The 13,451-nt window shown below is 39.0% G+C and overlaps 1 protein-coding gene across 1 annotated transcript; it reads right to left on the minus strand.

Moving 5' to 3' along the window:
* Positions 1–5,195: 5,195 nt before the first annotated feature.
* Positions 5,196–6,349, minus strand: LOC149193864 (uncharacterized). The gene has a single exon (XM_089407007.1). The coding sequence runs from the start codon at positions 6,286–6,288 to the stop codon at positions 5,812–5,814; it is 477 nt and encodes a 158-aa protein (XP_089263133.1). The 5' UTR covers positions 6,289–6,349; the 3' UTR covers positions 5,196–5,811.
* Between the last annotated feature and the right edge of the window lie 7,102 nt (positions 6,350–13,451).

Below are 13,451 nucleotides of genomic sequence, written 5' to 3' on the forward strand. Positions count from 1 at the left end.
CATGTACATAAATTACCTGCATACGAATTCTAAAACACAGAAAATAAACAATGCGAGAGCATAACACATAAAATACATATACACATATATTTTCACGTGGATCCCAAAACCGGGACTACCAGCTTGATTTTTCATTATGTTCCTTTCAATGTTACAATACATATTTATACATGTTGAAGCATCCAATGCCATGGACCGAAAACCATCGTGTCCAATACCATGGACCGAAAACCACCACGTCCAAAAAAACATGTGCAAAAATCATGCACAAAACCATAGGTGGGTCCGCCCAACCTAACATAGGGTCCAAAACCAAAATTTTCGGGACACTGCCCCGGACCGCATAAAGTGGGGTTACGAGTACGCCTCAAACCCCCAGTGGCCTCCTGCTATGCAACAAATGGGGGGCTCCGCCCCCCTTCTAACCCCCGGTTAACTACGTGGGCTAATCGTGGAAATAATATAACACAACCGAACACCTCTAGACATTAACATCTATATATTTATGTATGTATATTAGAGACATTGTGCCTTTGGAATTATTCCAAATCAAATCTCTGAAGTCTGAAAGCATTAAGGGAACATCCATTGCAAAAGGTCAATTCATATTTTTTGTTAGTTTACATTAAATTGCAGTGCAAATACATGGTGCATTTTCAATAGAGGCCAACACCCTCATTAAGTTTTACATATGGAGTATCATCACTTTTAATCTTTATTTGTGTGAGCATTGTTGAAATATTTTTGTCCTTTCACAACAAGGCTTCTAATTTTCATCCTTTAGAAATCAAGCATGTATAAGCCAGCTTGAATCAAAACCAGAGAAAGAGCCAAAGTTGTAGCTAGAGTCAAATCCATTAACATGATTTGGTTTGCAGTCTTCATGAAACCACCATTTAGTAAAAGACTTACGAATTTTGTTAGACATCAATTTGCGATCATATTCAAATTTCCATTTTTGAGCACTTCCAATTTAATATAAGACATCAAATCTAGCTAAATCATGAAATGTTTGAGAATTGTTGAGCCTTAGAGCCAAGTTCCAATAGTTTGTGGTTATTTTCAAACTAGAATAATTTTATTGTCATCTTCAAATCGTCATTTGAGTGAACTTCTAATTAGTAGAAGACATCAACTTCTAGGCAAATCAGGGAACGCTTTGCAAACTATTGAGTCTTAAATCCAAGTTCCGTAAGTTTGTTGTTATCTTCATATCAACATTTGTGAGCACTTCCAATCAGTAGAAGACACCAAATTCTAGCCAAACTTGGAAATGTTTAAGGAATTGCTAAGTGTTAGAACCAAGTTCCAGAGTTGGTGGTTAGCCTTAAATCACTATTGGGTACAATGATTTGGCCTTTGTTGCCTATTTGGTTTGTGGTCTTCATTAAATAGCTAAATCTAGAGAGCATATTCAACCATTGGCAATTATTCTCATATCTTTGTTTGAACTCACATATACCCCTTCAGATTAAGGTGGGGATATTAGACACCTAATCTGCAAGCGTTATGGTGTGGAACCATCACATGGTGTCCAAAAAGCCTTGAAAGAGTAATCCGATATATTTATATCATTCTAATGAAATGCAATCAATGTTTATTCTCTCATCTCTAGAATAGAGCCCCACATAAACTATTCAAGCTTTAAAATCTCTCAATTTAATATTAGAGGAATCGTCTTAAATCCCTGCCATTCAAATTACAAATTATTCTTTCAAAAAAATTGCAAATTGATATATGGAATGAAAATATTATTTGCCTACTAAGGGCATGGATTTGCATAAATTTTGGCGCGTAGTAACTACTAGTCAATCTACATATTTACATTTTTACACCTACTTATTAAAGTGCTGAAGAAAATAGAGATTTTTCAAACATTTGACTGGACCATACATTGAAGGTCTTATTATAGTTTTTGAAGATGTGGATAATTGTCTCACATATTTTATGCAATAATTTATGGATATGGTTGCAATATTCTTGCATTATTTTTAGATATTTGAGTAGTGATTTTTTATTCTTAAGCTTTGAAGGAAGTAAATAACATATTTACCATCACTTACTTCTCATCATAATCCAAGCAAGTCTATAATATATTTATCATCACTTCCCACCATAATTCAAGTAAGTCTTTGCATAAAAAATGGATGGGAATAATATGTAAATAAATACTTCTCACCATTATCTATGTTTTCCTCAACACTTATGTAGGAGTAAAAATGTAAATGTGCATACTTACCAGTGGTGACAACCCACTAAAGTCTATGTAAGTCCATGACAATTATTTTATGCACTTGACATCTCAATTTATTAGTTCCTCTTAAAGCAAGACTATAAGATTCCATTTTCCTGTTAACCAATATTAATTTAGCTAACATTGACCAATGTCAATTATAATTTTTTATGCAAATTTTACCATAACATAAATTTTAACTTCAGTGGCAAGGATTAAGCTACCTTGCAACACTTGTTTTCAAGGATTTTAATTTTGGACGGTTTTACTATAAAGCTTAATAATGAAAAATCAAATCATGGCATAAATATTTCCACTATATCAAGAAATTATGGTAGAAAAATCCAAGGCAATTATCCACATAGCATTGTATTTTGTAAAAGATATTTATGGTATAATCAAATATTTGAAAAATAAAGATTTTTTTTCAAAGTTAAACATTATAAATTGCATTGGTCATTGCTAAACTAATAGTGATCAACAAAAAAAATCGATTGCTAGAGATTGCTAGAGTCCTGCCTTGGCAAGGACTAATAAGTCAAGCACAAATAAAGGAGTTACTAATAATCTATCAATCACTCAACTAATAATAACTACAAATATCCTCCCCAATGGGGGTGAGAGATCCAGGAATTTGCCCCCTTGAAAAATAAGGAGGGGTGGCAGGGCAATCTGTTGCCATGCATCCCCCATGTGAATTAATTTCTCCTTCATTTTGCGTGATGGTTCATTCAGTTGATGGGGAGATGGGTGAGGTTATTGTGGTTTTGAAGCATGCATGACAGAAATATTGTTGGCTTGGTGGTCTTGAAATTGGCATTGGACGTGGTGGTGAGCTACTATGGCTTTCCTTGACTAAGCAAGAAGACAAGTTGTAGAGAGAAGCTTGTTTTTAGAGGCTAAGCATGGTTTCCTTGTGGCCTAGCTCAGGAGCATGGGGAGCTCGAGATGGAGGAAAGTTGGCTGAGTGGAAACACAATTGGGACCCTAGCATAAGGAGTTTATGCTTGGCTACTTATCAGTGGATTGTTGGGTTTGTAGTGTTTCTGGTGGCCTTCTACATGTTGCATTGTCAATTGGATTTAACTCTAGATTCCTAGGCTTGGCGAAAGATATGGAATAACGATTTTACTGCTTGATTTTATCTCATAATTATTATCGATTCCAACTAGAATATCAATATTTAGGAGCTCTGGGTTCTGTATGTTAATTATGGTAACTTATTATATATAAGTTTCTTGTCTAGGTTATTGGGGTACAATGACTTTGTTGGTGGTATGAGGGGTTCAGCTAGAGGGGTCTATGTCTATCCTCTCCCTCAATAGGGCAAGCTAGCTATTTTGGTTCTGGAGTAGCAAGTTTTGTGGTAACCTTTGTGGGGTTGGAGGCCTACCACTATCTTGTATCCACGACCCTATGCTTGGATGAATTCAAACCTAACCATTTTAATTGGTCAACTGGGCATTTTTGAGGTTTTTTTGGTGTTTGGTATAGTTTTGGGTCTAATTGGGGGTTCTAGGGTTGATCCTCATTTTTTGTGACCTTGGGTCTATAACCTGGGTTGGCAATGTCACGACGCCTTCTCACTAGAGAGTTTTCAGTTGTCAGGCTCTATTCAAGTCGGCTGTAGTCATTTCTTCAAGTGTTTTTGGAACACCCAAATTTTCAGCTTACTAACATTTTCTCTGTGTTTCTATCCAAGTGTGAGGCCACTCTGTCTTGGCTCTGTTGACATTTCTTCTAAGTGTGGTGAACTCTGGTGGAGTGCTTGTAGTACTTCTAGTTGCTGGGTATATTCTGGTGCAGTGTAGTTGTCAATGACTCGTCAACATGGGCAAGTTAAAAGGTGAATTGGCGAGAGGGTTCAAAGTGTTAGGCACATTCTACGAGGGCCCAAGCCATGGCAAGGTCATTGACCCCAACTTAGCCCATACAACTAGTAGGGAGGAGTCGCTACCCCCTTGAGATAATTTTGGCAACCAACTTTGACAACATAACTGCTCTTGTAGCAGCTTAGCCAAGATCGACACAATGATAGGAATGTGGTCATTGGCTTCATGAATGATCTCCAGTGAAATCAGTGGAATATGCAAGACCTATTGGTCAACATAACTTTGCTCTTGTAGCAGCTTAGACAAGATCGACACAATGATAGGAATGTGGTCATTGGCTTCATGAATGATCTCCAGTGAAATCAGCGGAATATGCAAGACCTATTGGTCAGCGTGCAAACTCGAGAAGTGGTGTATAGAAGAGAAACTAGACTGTTTTGAAGGAAGGTTGGCCCATGTGGAGAAGCATGTCTATTGTGACATCAGACCTCCACCATCACCTGGCTCTACACCAAAACATCTTACTCCAGCCAACTCTTCAGATGCATAATGGTTGTTGACTACATCTTGATTTTTAATTTTGGTTAACGAGGTTTTTCTGGCAATTTATAAGATTTTGAAAAATTGTACTCAAAGATGTAATAGTTTGGCATAATAAAACTTTTTAGATTCACAAAGAAAAATAATAAAAAGATAAATATAAATAACTATAAATTTCCAATTTGTTTTTGAAAAAGATATACATTTATAAATAAATAAAATCCTCTAACTTCAATTTTATTACTCTCTTATAACTCCAACTTAACTTCAATTTTATTACTCTCTTATAACTCCAACTTAGTTACTATATTATAAAAAAGAAAATAATAAAGAAATAAAAATAGCTATAAATTTCCAATTTATTTTTGTAAAAATATATAAATAAATAGAAAAATCCTCTTACCTCAATTTTATGTCCAATTTTTTTAATTTAACCTTTAAAAAAATAACCTTTAATTTCAATATTTTAAATATATAATAAATCCAAAATTATAAATGTGAAAATATATATTAAATATGCAATATTCAATTATCATTTGAAAAACACAAAACAAATCCTCGTAAAATTGATTAAATTTTAATATTATAAATAAATCAAAATGAAAATTATTTTATTTTACACCATTTTTACAAGAGCGGTAAATAATTATTATTATCCATTGAAATTAAATTACTCTTACACCTTCCCATCCTTCAAACATTTCGCTGAATATATATACTTCAAATTGAAATCAAACCTATCCTTCAAATTAATCATATTAAATTTGATCACTGGACCACTAAACTTCACTTCGGTTGCTGATCGACCTTCAATCGCCATTTCTTGAACTGAATTTAAATCGAAATAAGAACCGGGAAAAAGGAAAAATGATCTGAGCAACTCATCTCAGCCAAACGACTTCCTTCCTAGTGCTTGGATCCTGATATCTTCTCTGAGCGATGGATCCCAGATTCAAAATATTTCCCAACACAAACGCATAAAGATGTCTTCATTTTACTCAGACCTCATATTTACGAGAGAACTCTGATTGAATCCACGTTTCCTTGAAAATTTCTTTCTGCAAGCAGAACACAGTTATTTTTCGCTGTAAAAAGGGGCCGGTAGTAGATGAGGGTTTGAAGCCAAGGATTAAAACCCTGATTCCGCTGCCATGGCCGAATCCTTGACCCTTAGGCCTTGGGACGGGACGGTTATCAACACAATACTTAAGCCCTGGTCATATGACAGAGCCTGCTAGGCCTTGGCTGGAAAGACGCTCGCCTTCGCATGTGATGCCTGGAAGGTCGTATGAGGGCCGTCAGGGCTCTTCTCACCCATTCTCCTTCCACGCTGCCGATCTTTACCAGCGAATTCGTTATGGCAGACCTCGCATTTAACTGAGAATGCGCGGAAGAAGAAGAAGTACTGGATTTTCTATGCAGATGGCAACGGAACGAACCTGGATGATTTGTGGGAGAGCACATGCACGCCTTCCGCGAAGAAGAACAAGAAATGGCCTTTCCAGGGGCGCCTGGGGTTCGAACCTGCGACTTTTTGCTTGCCAAAACAGATCCGGCCAAAGAAGCTAAATTAGGAAGTTTAGGCGAAGCAGAAGAGGCAAATGAAGTGGCTCGAGTGGGCAGCGAGAGGGATTTATGAGTAGGAACCAGATAGGGTTTCGACTTTCTTTGGGAATCCATCATTATTATGCTTCTCGCAGGACAGAGCAGAGCAGCGCCAAATTGGTTTGGTAAGTAGCGTGGAAAGTGTTAAATTTATAACAGATTCCACCGGTATTTCCAATTTTTTTCCGCTGGTTTCGTAGGGTTTTTCCGATTCCTGGACGGCAGTCAGTTTGCATTGTGGAAGCTTGACAAGGAGGAGGCCCACGGGAATGATGTTTCGTTTTAGCCGCCGGGCATTTTCGATGATAAGGGTCCGCCTCTTGACATTCCTTCTGGAAGCTGCCGAACCCTCCGGCTACTTTTGGCCGTCTTGCTAAAATTCGGCCGGTTTTCCGTCAATAGCGAAAAGATGAAGGTAACGTTCATGAATCCATCCCATTATTTAGATTCATATCGCGCGCGGCGGCTGCGCTAACAATGCAATCGTTCAGCCAACTTGAATTTGTTTTATATTATTATTATTAATTAATTAAGTAGGTTGTACAGTGTTACACATTGAAAATGTGTGTAATGCGACACTCTTATGATTTTTTTAGTAATTTATATAATTATTTATTTAGTTTTTTAGTTTTTTGAAATTTTTTTGTTAAATTTTTATTTTTTTTATTAAAAATAAGTTTATTTTATTGTATATATGAATTTAGTATTTTGAATTTTTTTTTGGGAATATTTAGATTAGGGAGAGTTCATAATTTAAATATATTATTTTAACAATTTCTACTAATTTTTTAATTATAACAAATAACTTACTCTTAAATTAGGGAAAAAATATTAAATTATATATAACCATAAAAATGGTTTTTTTTTAAATTATTAAATTAAAAATATTAAAAATAATTATATTAAAAGTAAAAGATTAATATTAACAATAATTTTTTCTTTTCTTGTATTAATCTCTCCCTTGCTAGGACTATAACAATCGCCTTGTGTCGAAAAACTTACGAATGATCCAATTTTTTTTTTGGCGCCCGAGCTGCAGCCGCGTGACTGAACTAAGCGATCACATCGCAGGAGATTGAGCTTTGGCCCTCCATCATGGCCCCTCCGGAAGCTCCACCGGAGGGGATCGATCCTCAACTGGCTTTTTCAACACTGATTAAATCGTTGCCCCCACAGCACCCCCAACCAGCGGTCTCGAAATTTATCAAAAAGCTGGATGTTCTTCAGGAGGTCAGCCTGCCCCCAGTTCTCCCACGCATGGCTGCCCTGTCCCTGGCAGAAAGAGGACTTATAGGTCAATTCACAAGCCTCTGGCCATCTCCAAAAATTGTTCAAAGATGGGTTGAAAGGAACTGGTCCGACAAAATACAAGGGAAAATCTCCATCAGATTCTGCGGGAAAGGGTACTTCACCTTCCACTTCGAAACTAAAGAAGATAAGGATTTAATCTTCAAAAATGGGCCCTATTTCATGGACTCAAGGGGCCTGTATCTCAACAAATGGACCCCAGATTTCGATCCAGAGCTGGATGTTCCTAGTGCAGTCCTGGTTTGGGTCCGGCTCCCTCACCTCCCTCTTCATTGCTGGGGAGATGAATCGGTTCGCGCCATCGGGAATGCAGTCGGCAAATATATTGATCGCAGTGAACCAAAAGAAAATATGCAAGCCTGTGCGCGGATCTGTGTTGAAGTGGACCTCGGCAAAGGCCTCCCGGAAGCCATCAAGCTTAAAGTGGACGACTGGAGCCACATACAGCAACTGGATTACGAGCAGATCCCCTTTAAGTGTAAGGTATGTCACGAATATGGCCACTTTGCCAATAGATGCACTAAGCTTATTGATGTAGAAAATGGATCACAAGAAGAACAATGGGAAATGGTTAAAAAAAAGAAAATGGTCTCTTCAGTAAAAGCTCCCCTTGATTCAGGCCCTTCAACCTCCTCTGCAGCCCATCCCACCCCTTCCTCCCCTGCTCCCTCCAAACCACCTCCCCTCTCCCGTCCTCAGACCCTTCCCTCATCCAACCCCTTCTCTGTCCTCTCCCCCCAATCCCCAGGAGCCCCCTCTCCCTGAAAACCAACGTCAAGACACTATCGAATCCTCATTGCCTCTTACTATTTCCTCTCAGCCTCTTCTTGATCCTCCCCTCAACAGAATTAGCAAAAGCACATCTAAAGATCACGGGGGTTCTAGTGAACCCTCCAAGAAACCTGGCCCAGGCAGGAAATCTGCTAAGCAGCACAGGGATGAGAATGCGCAAAAGGACATAGCAATGGTAATGCAGACACCCATAGAAACTTATATCCTGGGACAACATGACAAAGAAGCAATCAACAAGGACCAAGGGGGGCGAGCACCTCCCCGCACACCACATATCCAATGATGAAAATATTATCTTGGAACATCAGGGGACTTGGGCACCCCTCTAAGGTAGCAGCCCTAAGGGATCTTATCATTTCTGAGAAGCCAGGAAGTATTGTGTTACAAGAAACAAAACAAAACCACAAGGAAATGAGTAAAGTCATTGAGCAGCAGAGACAGTATAGAGGAAGCATTAGTGAGGCAAGAGGCGCCTCAGGAGGAATAACAACAATTTGGAATCAAGGTATATGGAACTGTATTTCGAAAACAATAAATCAACACTGGATCAAAACAACTCTGGAAAATAAAGCAGATCAACAAGCCATTATCATCTACAACATCTATGTGCCTAATCACTGCATAGATAAGGATAGTTGTTGGCATGATCTAAAAGACAGTCTGGACACGGAAGAGAACACTAACATTATTCTAGGAGGTGACTTTAATTTAATCCTCCACGCCAATGAGAAAAGGGGAGGCAGTTTTACACCTGATCCATATAGAATACAGTTGGAAAATATCATGCAGGAGCATGATCTTATGGATGTCCCTCCAAAAAACCGTAGATACACCTGGAACAACCGCAGGATGGGTGCTGGTAACATCATGGAGCGGTTGGACAAAATTCTCATCAATATTACACTTCTCTCTGCTTTCTCCGTCGAATATGCTAACATTCTAATGTGCTCTGCCTCCGACCACTTCCCAATAACTCTAACGCTGGAAAATCATAGGCCACTTGGGCCCATCCCATTCAGATACAGTTCTCTCTGGAATGATATACCAGCAGTTGCAGGAATTGTATATAGCTCTTGGATCCAACACATGGAAGGCTCTCCCGGTTTCATTTGGGAAACAAAACTACGGAAAAAGAAACAAGCCATCAAAGAATGGGCTAAAACAAAGTATCAAGAACCAGAGAAGGTAAAAAAAGAAATTAAGAACAATCTGGAGAGTATCCAAAGAGCAATAGAGGAAAATGGCCTTTCCCAAGAGAACAAACAGCAGGAAAATGAACTCTACTTACAGCTATACCGAGTTAACAGAGAAGAGGAAACAAAATGGAGGCTCAAGTCGAGACAATTATGGTTACAAGGGGGGTGACAAGAACTTAGCTTTTTTTCACAAGAAAACGACAAACAAAAAGATAAGAAATAATGTTAGCTCCATCCTAGATGCAGAAGGTGATAGACAAAGCACTCAGGAAGCCATTCGAAGAGCTACTACAGATCACTATCAGGACCTGCTAACTGAAACAAAGGAATCAGAGGATTATACAGATTTATTGCAGCATCTCCCAACAGGGATAAGTAGGGAAATGAATGACATTTTAAGCAAGGAGATAGATGAGGAGGAAATCAGGAGATCAATCTGGACTCTTCAACCTGATAAAGTGCCGAGACCGGATGGCTTTCCCATCTGCTTTTATCGAGCATTCTGGGGAATAATTAAAAAGGACTTGACAAAAATGCTCAATTGGATCCAACGAAAAGGCAAAATAGGAGGATATACCAATGCTACTCATCTAGCACTCATCCCCAAAGAAAACAGGCCATCTTCCTTTGCTCGTTTCAGGCCCATATCACTCTGTAACTCCTCCTATAAAATCTTGAAAAAAATCATTGCTACCTGCCTAAAGCCTTTGCTCCCTTCTCTTATTTTCGAAAATCAAGGGGGAATTCTTAGCCAACAGACAAATAACTGATTCCATTTTACTTATGCAAGAAGCCATCCATTCGAGTCAAACCAGAAATTAGAAAGGGTTTATCCTCAAGCTTGATCTGGCCAATGCATTTGATAGAGTGAGACACTCCTTCCTCTTAGCAACTTTGAAGAAGATGGGATTTGATAACCGCTTTCTCAACCTCATTCGAGCCTGCATTTTGGGGCCATGGATCTCCCCTCCTGTAAATGGCAGACCTGGAGAAGCTTTCCAATCCTCCAGAGGCCTCCGACAAGGTTGCCCCCTCTCACCTTATCTCTTCATTCTAATGGCTGAATCCTTCAGCAGAGCGTTGGACTTCAGCCGGAGGGTTGGCTTAATCACAGGAATAAAATTTGGGGACGGGGTCAAGAACATAAATCATTCACAATTTGTCGATGACACCCTGCTGATTGGAGGGGCCTCCACCACAATAGCCAAGCGCTTCAAATCTCTCCTTGACAAATACATGAGCTACTCTGGCGGAATGGTAAATAATTTGAAAAGCTGCATATATGGCTGGAACACAACAGTACAGGTGCTTCACAATATCGCCAACATCTTTGGAGTCACATGCAAGTATGATTGGACCCACTTCTCTTACTTGGGCATGCCTGTAAGTGCTGGACCTTTGAGAGCAGAAGTTTGGACACATTAGTCGACAAAATGAAAAGAAAAGTGAAGCAGTGGGGATCTATTTGGGTCAACCCAACTGGTCACCTCACTCTTCTTAAATCAGGTATATCTTCTCTCCCCCTATATCATTTTTCTCTTCTTCAAGCTCCAGCCTCCTTCCACAACAAAATGGAAATCGTCCTTCGCCAATTCCTATGGCAGGGGGGGGGGGGGGGGGGGAATGATAAAAAGAAATTCAACTTGATTAATTGGAAGTAGGTGATCCAACCCCAAGACCAAGGAGGTCTTGGAATTAGATCTCCTAAATTTCTCAATTTAGCCTTTGGAGGCAAAATTTTCTAGAGACTCATTACTGGACTCCTAGCATGATGGAAAAAAGTTCTGGAAATTAAATAACTCAATTTTCCTAAACAACAGCTTCTTGATCGAGATATTCCCAATAGAGAATCCTCCAAAAATTGGCGATTATGCAAGAGAGCAATTCCACTAATCGCTCAAAATACTTCAAAAATTCCCAAGGGAGGTGCAACCATCAATATTGGAGCAGACAGAATCATGGGTTAGCAGCCAATAAATAGACATGGGGGAGTCCACCCTATCCTTTCCTTTTTTGAAATAACATGCATTCATTACCTGGACCAGATCTCCCAATGGGATCCTCACACCCTTCTTTGGTCAGGTTGGGCCTTCCCAACCATACCCAATAGTCTTAACACAAGTCTTTCTATCCTTCAATCCCATTTGCACATTATAGCCCCTGTCAAAAAGAACGATCTTGATGGGTTTCGTTGGGACCCATTCGGATCTTCTTACACCATCCAAGCTGCGCACCATTATATTTGCAACATCAGCTACCCCATGCCAAGTTGGCACCACTGGAAGGTGGTTTGGAAATCCGAGGCAATTCCAAAAATCAAGTTTTTTCTTTAGACCCTCCTCAAAGGGAAAATACTCACGGGCAAAAATTTGCAAAAGAGGGGAATTAATGGCCCCTCTCATTGTCCTAACTATTTAGCTACTGAAGAATCAATGCATCATCTCTTTATTGAATGCTCTTTTGAAATCAACTTCTGGAGGAACTTGTCTCACAACAATCAAATCCCATGGAACACCCAAAACACCATAGGAGAAATTCTTTACAAATAGAAAAAAACTACCCCTAGCAGCACAAGAAAAATAACACAGTGAAGAGAGTCTGGGACATTCTTCCCCACAATATGCTATGGAATATTTGGCTGGCACGAAATCGGAAGGTTTTTAAGGATAAGGACTCGATTGTTAGAAGCATTTTCACCAAGGCAAGGAGTCTTGCCCTTGAGATCATCTCAGTTAAGAATCTGAGAAGTATAAAGGTTAGTGAACTCAACATAGAAGAATGCATTTTGATTGGACACCTGTTAGACCAAAACACCAGCAATTAGAAGGGCAACACTGTTAGCAACAGAAACAACAATGTTTCCCCTAACTGGAAGATCAGGCTAAAAGAGGAAGAATTTGCAGGTTGGCTTAAAAACAACAATAGGCATTATCTTTGTTTCGATGGGGCCTCAAAGTCGAATCCCGGGGCAGCATGGAAGGGAGGAGTTATTTTTAATGCTAATGGGGATAACATACTCTCATACGAGTGGGGTCTTGGCCGCACTTCCAATAACAGAGCAGAAGCCCTGGCCCTTTACCAAGGTCTTATCCAACTTGGGAAGCTTGGTATAGACACAGTCACGATATTGGGAGACTCGGCGATAGTCGTCAGTGTAATGGTTCAGAACAGGGATCTTCCCAATGCTCTCCTTCAGCAGATTATCAGATGGTGCCAAATTTTAGGACACACCATGAAATATGTGCGCTACTATCATGTTTTGCGATCGCTCAATAAAATTGCTAACAGTCAAGCAAACAAAGCTTGTGCCAAGTCACTGGGCTGCCTTATCTGCAATGGCGTGGAATCATTTCAGCATATACCATAATGAAGAGACCTCCTGGATCCGAACAACATCTAAGCTCATCTGATATACCTTTGGTTTTTGCTGTTCCTTTTTCCCGATGGAATAGCAGAAAAAACAGAACAACAGAAAAGGAACAATAGAAAATACAGCAAAAAAGGAACAACAGAAAAGAAAAACGCAACTCCAACAAGTTCATCAAGCTTGAAGCAAGTCAGCGCCGACGACAAACCTAAAGAGTCCACTGCTCGACACATCAGCCACAGTAATATAGATTGATATGCTTTGTAAATATTGTTATTTACTACTGCAGTTTGTTAGGATTTACCTTTGGTCTTTGGTTTTTAGAAGCCCAAAAAACGGGATTAAAGAGGAATTTTGTTTAAGCTGTAACTCCTTTTTCCCTAGCTCTTCTTGGCACCTCAGCATGTATTTCAGGAGCTCAGTCTCCCTTTTTTTTCAGATTTATAATAGCAACCGAATTTGTCAAAAAAAAATTATTAACAATAATTTTTTATATTTAATAAATAAAAAATTAATAATGATGTGAAAGTTGTTATGCAAAATTTAATAATAAATGTATATTTTATGAGTATATTATT

The sequence above is a fragment of the Pinus tabuliformis genome, chromosome 2_2 (genome assembly GCF_031772625.1).
Source record: "Pinus tabuliformis cultivar Carrire ecotype Pingquan chromosome 2_2, CPIR1, whole genome shotgun sequence".
In the NCBI taxonomy this organism is placed as follows: domain Eukaryota; kingdom Viridiplantae; phylum Streptophyta; class Pinopsida; order Pinales; family Pinaceae; genus Pinus; species Pinus tabuliformis.

Bases quoted from the DNA above. Each gene is read 5' to 3' on its own strand.
- LOC149193864 (XM_089407007.1), bottom strand. From the start codon at position 6,288: ATGATGGATTCCCAAAGAAAGTCGAAACCCTATCTGGTTCCTACTCAT.